General features: G+C 34.7%; 1 protein-coding gene across 2 annotated transcripts; it reads right to left on the reverse strand.

Moving 5' to 3' along the window:
* Positions 1–2,112: 2,112 nt before the first annotated feature.
* Positions 2,113–8,280, reverse strand: LOC121441225 (odorant-binding protein-like). Of its 2 annotated transcripts, XM_041642384.1 has the most exons (7): positions 8,193–8,280; positions 7,634–7,773; positions 6,670–6,740; positions 4,050–4,160; positions 3,284–3,385; positions 2,965–2,994; positions 2,210–2,343 (listed from the first exon to the last, which is right to left on the reverse strand). In XM_041642384.1, the coding sequence occupies exons 1-6, from the start codon at positions 8,247–8,249 to the stop codon at positions 2,975–2,977; spliced, it is 501 nt and encodes a 166-aa protein (XP_041498318.1). In that variant the 5' UTR covers positions 8,250–8,280; the 3' UTR covers positions 2,210–2,343; positions 2,965–2,974. The 2 variants fall into 2 exon arrangements, with proteins under 2 accessions (XP_041498316.1, XP_041498318.1); XM_041642382.1 differs by lacking the exon at positions 2,965–2,994 and having other exon boundaries at positions 2,113–2,343.
* Positions 8,281–16,313: the final 8,033 nt, after the last annotated feature.

Raw genomic sequence — 16,313 nt, forward strand, 5'->3', positions numbered from 1 at the left:
GTGGATTACATTCAGACTAATATGGTTTGATGGACCAAGACCACCCGAAAGGTTGCTTTCAACAACCCTCAAAAATTACCCAATAAATAACAGGAAGCAGTTTGGAGAATAACTATGCCCATAGTCCCAAATACAGTTTATAAATGTTCTTTTATATTTAAAGGGGTGTATGCCATAGAGATTTGCATTGTTATGGATCTTGGTTTATTGATACAAACTTAAGGTCAATTTTGTTATATGTATATTTCTGCTCTTGGTTATGGTATTGTGTTTGTGCAGCTCATTTTAAAATATAATGCATTATTAAGAAATATAGTCATGCTTGTTGTCATGTTAGTTAGGTTTTCTAAATATATAGAGATATATTTCAGTTAAATTGGTATTCTTTAAGTCTTTCAGAGACCTTCAGAATATGGCATTTAAAATCTTTTAAGAACTTAAAACTTTTAATGTCAGTGAGACACATCTGCTCCTGACAACACCAACTACTTCGAGAGGAAGATGGACATCAAAGAGGTTCCTTATGGAATTGGCTAGCCATTTGAGTAAGAAACTGCTCTTGCCTGGACTGCTTAATGAACTTGACATGCAAGACCCACAGAGAAATGGCCGCTGAACTTGCATAAAGGTGAGATGATCTTTTGGGGTTCCTTCTACATGAAAGAGTCTGCCAGATATTCTGCAGGACACAGAAGAAAGGGACTAAGAAACTGCCAATATAGGAGAAACTATCTTTGAAATTTTCTGCTTCATGGAAAAGTCTGCTGGATACTATGGGCCTGTAGACTGAAAATGGATGCCCCAAAGGTACAGAAGAACTTTGAGTTACTGTCCTGGCAGCAAGATGTCTCTGTCAATCCTGGAGTTTTGGCTGTTGCTTCCAATGTACTTTCTGTTTACTTAGGTAATATTATATTCTACCGGAATCTTTGAGGAGTGGAAGAATAGACAATTATATTTATAGTTTGCCTTAGTTATGATGAAAAGTAAAATAGATATAAATATTGTAACTGTAATTCTTTCTTGATACTTGTTTGGTTAATATGTAGTTTTACTATGTTAAAGTTAAAATATTCCTTTGTATTTAAACAGAAATGGGGAAGTGTTGTGGGATTTACCTTTGTAGCATCGATGAGAAAATGTTTTGGACATATAGCAGGGAAGAGCATAGGTAGGCATGGAAAGCTAGCCTGAGTGCTAGGAGAACAAAGGACATAGAGAGAAGTCATGTAGCTGCTGCAGAACCAGATGTACTGAAACTTTCATGGTAGGCTACAACCTCATGGTGATTCACAGATTAATGGAGATGGGTTAAATTAAAATGTAAGAGTTAGCAAAAAAGAAGTTAGAGCTACTGGGCCAAGCAGTGGTTAAAATAATATAGTTCCTGTGTGATTCTTTCAGGGGCTGAGCAGCCAGGAAACAAGTGGCCTCCATCCAACATCATTGTTTAATATTAAAATATGTTGGTCATAAATATTGAGAGTACTTTGATTTTGTTATATCTTTAGACTTCAGGAAGTTGAATGGAGCAACACTAATATCTTTTTTTCTTTGTTACAAGCCCACAGAGAAGATTGCATCTGCCTTTCCTATTTTGACAGCAAACTATACTCTAAGGAATCATTGTTACATAAAAAAATTGTAATAAACACATGGATATTTGCAGGATTTTGTATTGGAAGATCATTTTCAGGAATTTATTCTTCAAGGAGAATGACTCATACATACGTACACCATTTAAGCATATCCTGATTCATTTGCTTACTGACATCTTTTAACAAAAGATAATCTTCTCAGATATAGTTTTAAAAACATTATTTCATCCTCTCTTTTAAATAATGTGGAACATGGGGATAGATCCCAAAAGTTTGTTCTGTGAAATCTTTTAGTGTATAAGGATCATTCAACTGCAAATTATAATTTTCAGCTAAAATTAAACATAAAGCAGAACATACAATTCACTTGTGTAGTGCCTGTGTCCATCTTTCACCAATAATTGTGACATTTCTAGTTATTTCAATAGGTTTTAGTAATACAGATATCAGTTGTTACACCAGAGTACTTATTTTAATTAGTTTAGTGAACATACACATGTTTCTGGATGAGATCCTTTACAAAACATCTTTATTGCTCTTTGAAATGTTTTATTTAATCATTCAAAAAGTAAAAAGAGATCATAGATAATTAGAAGGGAAGGAAAAGGTAAGTCAGCAATTCGGTATGTTTTATCCAGACTTCACAGGTGAGGGGAAAATTCATTTAAAAAGAAATGGTGATTTATATGTAATACTGATTTCATGCCCAAGAGAATATGATGCATAATTCTCATCGTGTTGTCATCTGTGCAGACATAAAAGCAAAAATTAAAATATGATTGAACAGAATAGTATTTGTCCTTGAGAATGTATGAATGCAAATTTAAATATAACAAAACAGAGTATAGAGAATGGATTGTACATAAACAATTCCTTTCCTAGAAGTCACCAATACCTTGCACTTGGGATTCTATAGGAGTACTTTCAACAGAGAATAATGACATTCTGTGACATACATGAAAATTTATATTGAGAGGGTTCAAAGAATATTCTGAAAACATCAACATTATTTTACAAATAATACATGTAGAAAACAGTGACAAATAATAGCCCACAGTCATAAAGAAAGAATTATTTGTCAAATACAAGATACATTAAATTGATGGAATAGTCCTCAATATAAAAATTTTAGCAATTCTGAACAATATAAAAGTCCTTCATACTGATTTATAAATAAACATATTCCATCATTCATTTCTGTAACTATATGATATTCAGCCTTAAAAGACAATTAATATTCTATCTTAATTTTGCCTAATTTGAGTTCATTTTTTCCTTTGTAACATACTTTTTCTATTTTTTATGTAATAAACACAAATCTATTGAAATATCAAGATGGCTAGTCAATGCTTTTGTTTCTACTCACCTAAAGAAGGTCATTTTTTAGGACAATTATCTGTAAAAGAACATGTATGGGGTAAGGAGTGACATAAATGTTCTCATATGAATATTAGAACAGCTCCACAAGGATTATTTCTGGAAAAAGCAACTGAAAGATTGCATATGACTAGATTTATTCCAAATCAGAATCTTAATGACTAGATAGATAAATAGACAGATAGATAGATAGACTAAGTATGTTTATATACTTATATATTTATGAATGTAAATCAATATATATATGAATAAATATGTATCTATGTATTTAGAAATGCTATGGCCATAATAATAAACACTGAGGTTACCTGTAGCCAGAACATCTTGAATATTTTCTCTTGGAATGTTCTGGACCTTAGCAAATTCCTCAATTTTTTCATATTGTTCAGGAGTCAAAGATTGACCTTTTCCTATATTGTATAATTGACAATGTTAAAGATAGGTTCAGTAGAATTCTTCAGAAATTACATTGCTTCCTTGGTATCCCAACTACTCCAATTTCATCTATCCTGGGTGGGTCAATACAGGCAATAATAATTTTCCCCAAATTCCATGAACACATTTAATAAAGTCTAAATGGTGGTATGACATCACTTTTCAGTATTCCATGATATCAAAAAAAAAAAAACTTCTCTAGAGAGTGCACTCATCTCAATCCTACCCACTTTCAAAAACATGACCCTAGAGAGTCATGGATGCCTGTCAATGGAATTCTCACATTTCTTCCAAGTCTATAACCTAGAGTTTATGTTTTAATTTAGTACACACTTTTTCAAAAGACACTCAAAATGGTTTGAACTTTTGAAAAAAAAATGTTTTCCCTTTTTCCTGTGAGGAAATATGAACATAAACACTTCCAATGACCTCACTCATCACCCCAAATCTTCAATGACCGTGATACTCAAATTACAATATAATTTAAAAGTTGGTCCACAAAGCAATCAGATTGTTATTTAGTGCATGGGAGTTTGGAAATACCATGGTACTGTATTTGGAGGGTGAATCTGACTTAATCCTTATTTGCTGGATGATAATTTTGTTACTATTTAAAAAAAAACCCACTACTATTCTTACCATAAACATAAATCATGTTTGTAGTCTGGCCAGTTCTATCCACATTCTGATTGGCAAAGATTGTAAACTCTGGTGTTATATACACAGGTCCAAATGTATTGTCACCTTCAACTGCAATAACAGAAACAATTCAAAATGAGTGTCCCTCATCTTTTTACTTTGTTTGATGTCACTTGTTGACTAAACGTTATTATATACTGCAACTCTATCAATCACCTCTGATTCATTATCATATGACAAATGTGTGCAAAGATATTCCTATAGTAATTAATTTTGCCCATCCCATCATAATACTCTTTTGACCTGACAATGAATCCTAGGTACAGATACTTTCCTTTTTCTCTGAATTCATCATGTCAAGACCTATGAGATCACTCTGTTGGGTATTCCTTCCCCTTTCAACCAGATCTAAAAGATCACTTATCAATTTCCCAAAAGTATAAAACTTTGGTGTCATACCATGGTAATACATGGTGAACAAATAAATATATACGCAAAAGAGACTGTAGTAGGATGTACTCACTCATAATTGGTTTCTAGCCATAAATAAGGGTCACGGAGTCTACAATAGGTGAATCTAAAGACGCTAAGTAAGAAGGGGAACCCAAGGAAAAACATATAGTTATCCTCTTGGCTAAGGGAAGTAGACAAAATTGCCGGGGAGAAAATTGGGATCTTGGGGTGGGGTGGGTTGGGGGTAAGGGGAGATGGGGAGAGAAAAGTTAGAAGGGAAGGAGGTCGGGCCTTGGGAAAGCAGGAGGATTGGGATAAAGGAAGGTTGGACAGGGGAGCACGGAACCACAATTCTTAGTTAAGGGAACCACTTTAGGGTTGGCAAGAGACCTGACCCTAGAGGGGCTCCCAGGTGCCCAAGCTGAGGTCCCCAGTTAGTTCCTTGGGCAGTTGAGAATAGGGAACCTGAAATGACCCTATCCTTGAGCAACACTGACGAATATCTTGCATATCATCATAGAACCTTCATCTGGTGATGGATGGAGATAGAGACAGAGACCCACACTGGAGCACTGGACTGAGCTCCCAAAGTCCCAATGAGGAGCAGAAGGAGGGAGAACATGAGCAAAGAAGTCGGGAACACGAGGGGTGCACCCACCCACTGAGACAGTGGAGCTGATCTATTGAGAGCTCACCAAGACCAGCTGGACTGTGACTGAAAAAGCATGGGATAAAACTGGACTCTCTGAACATGGCGAACTATGAGGGCTGATGAGACGCAAAGGACAATGGCACGGGGGTTTGATCCTACGTAATGTGATGGCTTTGTGGGAGCCCAGCCAGTTTGGATGTTCACCTTCCTAGATATGGACGGAGGTGGGAGGTCCTAGGTCTTACCACAGGGCAGAAAACCCTGACTGCTCTTTGGACTGGAGAGGGAGGGGGAAAGGAGTGGGGGGAGGGGGAGAAGGGTGGGAGGAGGGGGCGTAGGGGGGGAGGAGGGGGAGGGAAATGGGAGGCTGGGAGGAGGTGGAAACTTGTTTTTTTTTCTCCTTTTCTCAATAAAAAAAAAAAAGAATTTTCAAGAAAAAAAAATAAAAATAAAAACCCATAGTTCCAAAAAAAAAAAGACTGTAGTAATGAGAAATAGACACAAAAGTTTTCATCTTGTATGACTATTGATGGAAAAGCTATAAGAATTAACATGTCAAATTTATTAGACATTCATAGTGTATATGCGTCTGTCTCTGTGTGTGAGTGTTCTATGTACATATACCTTTCTCTCCATCTCTCTCCAGGTGTGTATGTATGTGTGTGTATGTGTGTGTTTGTGTGAAAGAGAGAGAGTCTGAAATTTATACTTACTGACACTGATTAAATGATAAAAGTTGTTCACAAGGAAATAAAAGTATTTTGGGATCTGGATATTTTCAATTACAGGACTGCTTTTTAATATCCATGTAAAGTTTAGTAAATAATAGACTTTCCAGAAGAATGTGCACTCCATTCATTTAAGATCAAACCAAAAGGCACACCAGTTATAATTCAAGTGAACAATGTTGCTATTAGTTTAGCAATTTTTAAAAATTGAGTCAGTCTGAAATTTTTAAACAGACTTTCCCCTAACTGCTTTGCAAAATTGAGGTTATCATCCAACGATCTAAATGTTATGATCTTAACAAAATATGAGAAAAGGAATCTTTAAAATGGTACTGTTAATTTTAATCCTCTATTAATCCAGGTTGATGGAAAAGGCCTATAATATGAGTACTTGATAGCCTGAGGCAATAAGTTTGCAAATATGTTTGGGGCATGAGAGACTAATTAGTGAGTGTCAGGCCAGTCCAATAACAACCAAGATACTGTATGAAAGAAAAGACACTGGATTTTATCTAGAAGTAAATTTTCATGCAGGAACCTATTTGGAGATGTTTTGTTAGCATTACTCACATCTTCAGGTAATAGTGTTCTTCTCCATGTAAACTTCAGAAGACCTACAATGTACTCTGACTTTGTACCATATCTCAGTTGGTTGGAAGGGTTGATAAATTTCAAAGTAACCAAAATGGTTCTAGATTTATGTACCTATGGGTGGCTGAAGTGTCAGCTTGTATGTGCACACCCACAATGCTTTTGTTCAGAGAAAGCTCCCAAATCCCATACTTACACTGAGCATTGTACTTGCCATCTTCTTGCCTGTTCCCAGTGACTTTGGTCTTTGTACATTGACCATTTGCCCTAAAAAATTAAACAGAGTAACGATTCTTTATGCTTTATAACATTGTAATTAGTATTAACAGCCTCCAAGTATTATAGTGAACCTGATGAACAGTGTACAGAGCTGAAAGAGAAGTATCTGTGCTTACCTCAGTTTTCCTAATTCTTGTTTAGAAAATATCATTCTGTTTGTAATTATGTACATGACTTATTTTGAGTCAATTTTAACAAGTCCTATGAAGGCTGTGATTTCTTCCTTATCTGATTTGACTATTCACTGAGTATGATTTTTAATGTTAATTCTCTTGTTTTAGTCCAACAATAAGTACATTGAAATATGTGCTTGTGTTTTAAGTGATTTTATTTGTAACCTAAATCTTATAATTGTATCTAGAGTATCGGAATGATTTAAAGCATTTGAAGTTCTTATGGTGTTATGCACTCATTCATTGAACATTGTCATCCAGATGGCAGAGAGAGAATCTCTGAATCTAGAGCATCAGATACAGTACTTTACAAATTAGATTTATCAAAGATGGGTGTAGAAGACTTTTATGACATTATTGACTGAATAACATAACATGTGTGTCTTTGAACCAAATGCTCACACATACTTTTAAATTAATATAAATGATATTCTTAGAATCTCCTGCATATAATATTAAAGCCTGAAATTCAAGCCCAGGCCTCCAACCTGGAGAATTTCTAAGGAAACATTAAAGGAACTGGACACAATATCTAATTTCTGTGTTGTGTCCAGAGCTAACCCATTATGGAATAACATAATCACATTTCTGACAACAAGACCTTCAATTTCATGACCAGAAACAGAACATTGGCCTATAAATTTAACAAGATGAAATCTGTAAAATGTAAATAGTCTTCTAAGTTTACATGGTTGACATTTTGCTTACTTGATATAAAATGTGAATTCCAATCTATCACATGACTCATTACAAGTAAGTTCACGAAGGTAGATTCTCAGAGGTCCTTCTTCCTCTATCTTTTTCACATTGTCAGCAGCAATGGCAACAGTAACCCAGTTTCCATCAATCTGAAAAAAAACAGCAAAGGACATTAGAATGTGAGTTGGTATCAAATCTATGATCCCAGTCCTTGGGAATACATAAAATAACTAGAAACATAAATCAATAATATTTTCTTTATTAGTTAAAAAATTATGTTTCTAGGGATGTAGAATAACACAGGGTAATATGATGACTCAATTTACATAGCATTTGGTACATGAGACCTTTTGGAATTACTCATGTGCTCGCCTCTTAAGCTCTGAAATTCAACCCATAGTTTCCTTGTTCATTTGTTTCATCTTAGAAAAATCTGATTGAAAAAGTGCACATGAGTGAAAGTCAGAAATGAATATGGACTTGCATGGACAAACTGAAAGACACATCACATCCACAAAAACATGCTGTTGAAGAACATCAAACCTGTTCACAGACCAAATGAATTTACCTCAACATGAGCACGAGCCAGACCAAATGCCAAAGCCAGCAGCAGAAACTTTACCATGGTGGTACCAGCCTTTGCTCTTCTGCAGAAGCTCAAAGTAGAATATTTGTGAAGGAACTGAACTGACAAAGCTTTTTTATACAGTTAGTTAAAGGGAGTTTCATGGAATCAACCAATGGTTCTGTGCCACAACAACTTGGATCTGTCCAGTATTTCTACCTTGACCCTCTTGAACGGTTTGTGATCTCATATTCCTAAACTAATACAATTAGACTAAAGGTCAGGTTCTGTTCGGATGATTAATTGAACATTCTTGTAAAAATAAAATAAATAACTCTCCCTGTGAGAACATTTAAGCAAACATTTTGCTTCCAGAACTATACTGGCGGGTAAAGGTCACAATGAATATGCATATGTCATATAGGATTCATTTAAAACCGTGGCATGTGCTTTAAAATACATTCTGAATCTAAGCATACTACAGTGCAGTTAAATTAATTTAAAACTGTAGACTGGACTATATGAGCCAAAGCAACCACACTGTTAGAAGATAAGTTTGTAACGCTAAAGAAGGATTTTGTATACAGGTATTGATATGTCCTGTGCTATCTTTAAGTCTTTCCATATGTTGAGTCCTTTTTTTCGTCTAGCCCACTGAACTCAACTGTTATAACACAGAGCTTCAAGAGATATCGCCAATGTTTAACTGTTTAACTAATAGAAAAAAATGCTGCTAGATGTCTCCTGACAATGAATACTGGTATCATTAATCAAAAGAAATGAAATCAAGTGAAACAGTCTGTACAAAAATGGCATTCAAAAAACCTCCAAAATGTGCAAATAGACTCTGCTCAAAATATTATTACGAATCCTAAAGCAAGGGCCATCCCTGCCCAGTTGATTTCTTTACACGTCAAATCCAAGGTCGGTTTTGTGCCTAGCCATAGGATCTTGTTATCCATTTCTAGGAACAACCAAGAATATCAGGACTCTGGAGTACCTGTTTATCCTCTGGGACTTCCCTCTCTGACACACAGAATAACCTACAGTTAGAATTTAGTATTTTTTGTTGAAAACTCATAATTTCCTATGACATATTTATAAAAAATTAGTTGCCCCTTCATAACGCTTTCTTTAAATTTTAACCTATTATTTTCTCTATTTTTTGAAATTTGAGATGATAGCACAATTACATGATTCCCCACTCCCCTTTCTTCCCTCTAAGCATTCCAATATGTACCCCCTTAATTTCTTTCAATTTTGTGGACTGTTTTTTTCACTAAATGTTGTCTCATGCATATGAATGCAAGTTCGCAAGAGAGTCCTTAACATTTATTTGAAGATTTGAAACTGGGAATAACATGCCGCATTTGTTTTTTAGATCTAGGTTAGCCTAAAAAAAAAAGGATCTTTTATATTTCCTGTCTTTTGCCTGCAAAGGGCATGATTTCTGGGCACAGATGCATGGCCATACATGTGTCATGGTTTCCACTGGAAGTTTTATTTTATATTATCAGAAGGAATAAAGGGACTTGTTAAATGATTACTCCATTACATTATTTTCTATAGCCCCCTTTCAAATAATTTCTATAGTTGTATTTTATTAATATTAGCAATTTGCTATACATTTTGAATACATGTGTTATTTCCAATAATGTGTTTAATATTCTGAATACATGTGTTGTTATAAATAAGGTATTTTACTATCTTCTCGATATGTGAACTTTCTATCATCTATTTCTTCAGTGTATCTCAAAGTCACAAATATGTAAATTCTGACAAAGTTCACCTCTATCCCTATCTCTCCCTCTCTTTCCCTATCACTGTCTCTCTTTGTCTCTCCCTCTCTGTCTCTCTCTTTTTCATTCTGTCTCTGTCTGTATGTCTATCTGTCTCTCTCTGATTCATAAGACAATGCAGAATGATGACTTTTCCAAAAACATTTTTCCTTTCTCCTATATCCAAGATTTGAAAGCTCCAAGTGATAAGTACTCCTAAAAACTTTCCAGCTTTGCCTCTTAAATATAGTGATCTTGCATTTTCTGGATGTAAATCTAGGTCTGTGGAAAATGACTCAGGAGTATCTAGTTACAAATATTCATTTCCTGAGCACTAAATTCATTGTAAGGAGTGACTTTTTCTTACTGAAATGTTTATGAAAATTCTCCTGTAAAGAATATCCCCCAGCAATATGCTCCTTGACATTTTTTTTTAAATTAGCCATTCAGCTCTTTATTAGATCAATCAGAAATGCCTTGGCAGGCAAGATAGAACAATGACACATTTTCACAGTGTGATCAAATCTCCTGCACAGAAAATGGTTTGAATACCTTACAGTACATAAATTTCAATTTCTCTTAGAAATTTTAAATGTAACTTTCCCACCCCCCTCTCCCAGGCCCCCATCTGCCCTACCCCTATCGCAGCTCTAGAGCTAGCGTGTCTCACTTTGCTGTCCTCCCACCATCTCCTTCAGTTGCCTTCATTTTCATCTACCTGTACTTAATCAGCTATGAGGGGACTTTTCTCCATCATCTGCGAAACCCAGGGTCATTACAGCTGGGCTGCACCTTGAGGTGGCAGGCAAAATAGTAGGACATAGGGTATCATTGATAGTAATTTCCTCCACTGAAGGCCAGATACTTGGATACATAAGCTACAGCAAGGACAAGTGCTGATGTTTTCATGAAGCTTCAATAATTTAGAATTTTGAGTTCAGGTTCAGTTATTCCTTTTTGAGCACCCACTTTGTGCATTACATGTTTTTCTGCGTTCATTGGCATATAGTTTGTATTTGGCCCTCACAGAGACTATACAGAATAGGCATTAGCCATACTTAACTTTTAAGGTAACTGAGAGGGTTCAAATGATAATAAGGGACTTCATGGGCCATTGCAGCTAGTATTCTATAGATCACTTGCTGTTAATATCTTTTTTTTCCAAAAAGCTCCTTGACATTTTTAATGAAACTGTTTGTATTTTAGTATTTCCAAATTAATAACCATCTTGGACCCTGATAATTTATAAAAGATCTGTGATTTTTGTTTAATACGCACCATGGTATAAACATCCCCAAAATGAATCAACCATGATGACTCAGAAAATCAATACTCTTTAAATTTTTGTTGAGTGACAAATAGAGTGCCCAATCTCAAGCAGTGCCTTTAGCTTAGGATTCCTTTATCATCAAATTCAATTATCATCATCCATTCAGGTTGACATCAAATTGGAAATGATTTATTTTATTATTAGTAATGATCACTAATATTTTAATATCCATAAATATAATTTATATTGTTTAAGATTCATTAATTATTTGCAATAATATAACTAATAATTATTCCTTTATTATTATTATTTTTATTATTTTATTATTTTCTCCTTCCATAGTCTATCCTCTTCTGTATGGCAGGAACATGCCCTGGACACTCCCACTGCCCTTGCTGGAGTAAAAGTATATTCATTCTGTGTTTACTACTTCAACACTATGCCGCAATCTCTATAATCTAAAAACTAATACAATTTACCCCTCATCTCTTCCTCTTTGGGAATTCTAAAATAAAACATTCATTCATTGATGATTTGACTAAATGATTACTCATGTTTAATTTCCAAATTCTTAGAATGTAACATGATGTTCCTCAAAATTTCCTATGAATCCCTTTTGACTTACAAATATCCATGTTTCAACTGGACATAGCTTCAATGTATTGGGGGAAATTACTTTAAAATTTTTGATTGAAGATATTTGTTCCCATCCAAAAATGTGTTTATATTTAATAATATTTTTATTTTTTCCTTGTGCTTATCAAGACCCTTCTAGATATCCATTGAGAACTCTATCCTCCGCACTTTTCATTATACAGTGTATTTTTAAATTCTCAAATTAATATATACATGTTGACCCCAATACATTATTAAAAATATATAAATTATTTTTTAAATATCATACTGAAGTTTAGAGTACAAAGATGAATCAACCATGAGAGTTTGAAAAATAAATGTTCTTTATTTTCGGTTGAGTGACAAATCACCTCAGAGTCCCCAATAGCCACAGTTCCCTGTGTTTTTGCTGTCATATTTAATCCTAGGCAATTTGCCTCAGATGTTCAGGTTGAGATCAAACCAGAACAGTTTTTAAATATTTTCTTTTTCCTCCATCTTACTATCCTCTGTAACATTAATGTACAAGGAAAATGTCTGTGTCTTTGCTTGAGCATACACATGTACAATGATGACAGACCTCATACTAAGGTTTTGTCAGAAGGAGAAAACTCAGGCAATATCTTCCATGGCAAATACCTTTTTATACACATGTAACAATAGTTGTTTATTTTCTAGTTGGATCTTAGATTCAAACACCTCACAGACAAAAAAATGTATTTCTCCATACTTTCTTCTGTTTCTTATTTTTTTTTTTTTTTGCAAAAGCAAATGAGGAAGACACTAGATTCACATGCCATAACTTTGAGGAAAGGCTGATTGGGGAAAGTTACTCAATTGAAACTATGCATATATAGAAATACCTTAAACAATCTTTAAGACATGTAATGAAAAATAAAAGTAATTAGTCCTCAACAAAGTCAAAAATAACATAGTTAATATTGAGAAGACTCAAATGAATCATATAGTCAAGTATCATATTTCCTGTGTGCAAAATATATGAAGTTCAGTGTTCTGTGTTATTAGAAAGAAAATCCAAACACAAATGTCAGTGTGTTCTTTATATGTCAGGTGATTTTTTTTAAATACATTTTATTGTTTTCCATTGTCATCAACTTATATCATTTTCCATCTTTTTCTTCCTTGAGCCCTTCATACGTACCCTCCTTAAAATATCTTGTATGATTATAACCACCTACTTTGATTATTTTTGATACATACATATGTATGTGGATGTACACACACAAGCTGATGAGTATCATTCTCTCTTTAAGTGTATATGTTTTCAGGGCTTGCTACTCTGAATTGAACAACCAATCACAGTGACACTCTTCGTGGGTGAGTCTAATTCTCCTTATTCAAACACTCAATAATATTTGTGGTCATTGTACACTGCTGGAACGCTGTTTAAATTTCCACTTCCATGTTAACATTGTCAATGATATTGACGTTTTACCATCTTTAATTCTATAGTTTCTAGCAAAGAAACTGTCACAGCAGAATTCTTGGTATTATGGCTTTTTGTGTCTTTCTACAAGCTCTTCAGAAATATTCTTGATATCTAGAATATCTAAATATCTAGAATATCTAGGTCTCTAGATACAGAAACTGAGATGTAGATTTATTCATTGGGACCAGGCCCCCACAATCTGTTTCTTCACCTTGTGTCCAGGTATGCATTTCTGTGATGGTTTTCATTTGCTGTAAAAAGAAGATTTTCTCAGAATGGGAATCTACCCATGCTTATTTCTGGTTATAAAGATAAAGGATGGAATTGAGCTGGTCTAGCAAAGTTGCAGTAGTAGAACCTTAAATCTGTAACCTCACTAACCCTGGGAACGTGACAAGGTTTCTAATAACCAGGAATATTTTCCTGCCTGTTGAGTGGTCATGGTCCTTGAGTACAGATAATTACTGGTTGCTAACAACACATGAGAGTCACTTCTTGATCCTGTTTTGCTTATTTTGCAATGCTTCTAATATAATTTGATTCTCCTCCTTAGTGTCCTAATTAATATTTTCTGGAGCAAGGGGAGAAAAGTGACAAGCAAGAAAATCAAGGATCTTAGATTCAGTTAGATTATGTGAGTCCTGTGTCCTAACTGTACAGTAACTTCAACCATATGAACCCAACAACAACCTCTGTGATGCGACCAAGCTCAGAATAGAGAATTTATACTGCTTTAGCAGTAACATTGTCAATCCAACAATCATTCAAAAAAGTTTTCTCATTCTTGATATTACCTATTTCTTCATTTATCATTCATGTGGGGAGTCTATCAGCGAAAGTGACTTAACTTCTGAGCTTGGTCGCATCTCAGAGGTTGTGGTTGGGTTCATATGGTTGAAGTTACTGTACAATTAGGAAAACTGGACTCGCTGAACATAGTAGACAATGAGGACTATTGAGAACTCAAGAACAATGGCAATGGGTTTTTGATCCTACTGCATGTACTGGCTTTGTGGGAGCCTAGGCAGTTTGGATGCTCACCTAACTAGACCTGGATGGAGGTGGGTGGTCCTTGGACTTTCCACGGGGCAGGGAACCCTGATTGCTCTTTGGACTGACGAGGGAGGGGGACTTGACTGGGGGAGGGAGAGGGACATGGGAGGCAGTGGCGGGGAGGAGGCAGAAATCTTTAATAAATAATTAATAAATTAAATAAATAAATAAAAATTTCTATGCTCATATCTATCTATATACCAACATTCATAAGCTTTGAGCATAACTTTAGGTAAACATAATATAAAGACAAAATAAAATTTAAAATGTATTTAAATATTGTCCCTTGAGTATTCATCAAATGTCCTTGATTTTCTTTCACCCTTCTGCCCTTTTCCCTATGTATTAAATTATCTCTCACATCCCCACTTGGCCCTATGATTCTGTTTTCATCTTTATAGAAACATAACTCTGCATGAACTTCCTAATCCTCAGGCCCAAACTGCATATGGTTCCTTTACATTGTCCTGATATCTCTGCTTACTTATATTGTATACTGAGATCTGTGGATTTGGAGTTAAGAACACTGGAGGAAAAAGAACATGAGATGTTTCAGATGTTTTAGTCTGGGTTATCTCACTCAACATGATCTTTCTTGCTTCATTTCATTTACCTACAAATTTCAAGATTCCATTTTATTTACACCTGAATCGTGTTCCATAGTACATTTTAAACACACTTTTGTGATCCATCCCTCAATTGAAGAGTATTAAGGTGGTTTACATTTTGTAGCTACTGTGAATGGAAGAATAGAAAGCATGACTTAGAAAACTTCCTTGGATAGGAAGCCAACTCCCTTGGTTATGTTACAAGCAGTGGTACAGTTACTTCATATGCTAGATTTACTGTTAGCTTTTTGATAATTATCCACAATGTTTTGCATAGTTGTACAATTTGGCAAACCTACCAAGAGTGAATGAGTGTTGCCTTTTCCCTTCACACATTCTGACATTTCCTGTTTGTTGTGTTTTTGATCTTTGCCCCTCTGTCATGGGTAAGAAAAAAATCTAAGCACTGCTTCCATGTGCATTTCCCAAATGACTAGTGCACACAGACATTTTTTAGCAATTTCCCTCTCTTTCTCTCATTTAAAAAATATTTCAGGTACAACTGGTACAACAATCCTCTTAACTGGATTATTTAGGTTCTGCCTCTGTTTTTTTTGGGTTCTTTATATATTCTGGATATTAATCCTGTAAGCTATAGAGCTGGCAAAGATTCCTCCACATTTTATGGGTTTTCTCTTCATTTTTTTCTTTGATATTTTATTTGTTTAAGTATACGTTTTATTTATATTACAAAGTCCTACTTGTAAACTTTTAACATTAATTCACATCTTGTATGTTTGCTTGCACTGAGCCTGTACTAAACATTGTCCATTTATTGGGAATTGTGAAGGAAGAGCTGACTTACATGTTTTTACACTTTCATTCTAAACAATGGGCAAATTAAAGATTTTTCTGTGTAGAAAAACAATAACTTCACTATATTACCCATCTGGAGAGGCCCCTGGAGTTCCACTGTTTTCCAAAGTTATCTATAGTCACACTGATAGGATAAATTTACAGTGTCAGAAAACATGGATCTGTAAAAGAAACTTCTTGGTTGGGAAATATTTGATGATCTTAGCATAAACATCTGAGACGTGCGAGATAAGAGAAAACAGAATAAGAATACTGTGTGTGTGTGTGTGTGTGTGTGTGTGTGTGTTTTACATTTAAAGAACAATTTTATTTAATCAATACATGATACTGGGGATATATATATATAACAAACCTATATTTTAACAAATAAGAAAACAATTTTAGAGTCCTGAATAAAGCATGAAACATTGAGGCACTTTATGCTTTCAGATTCAGGGAAATGACATATGACACACACAGAGGCCTTGAACTCCCTCCACCCTGTCCAAAGAACATATTCTGAAAGTTTTGTGAAACTATTGATATTTGTGTGTC

The sequence above is a fragment of the Microtus oregoni genome, unplaced genomic scaffold (genome assembly GCF_018167655.1).
Source record: "Microtus oregoni isolate MIOR12 unplaced genomic scaffold, Mior012 000074F_001, whole genome shotgun sequence".
In the NCBI taxonomy this organism is placed as follows: domain Eukaryota; kingdom Metazoa; phylum Chordata; class Mammalia; order Rodentia; family Cricetidae; genus Microtus; species Microtus oregoni.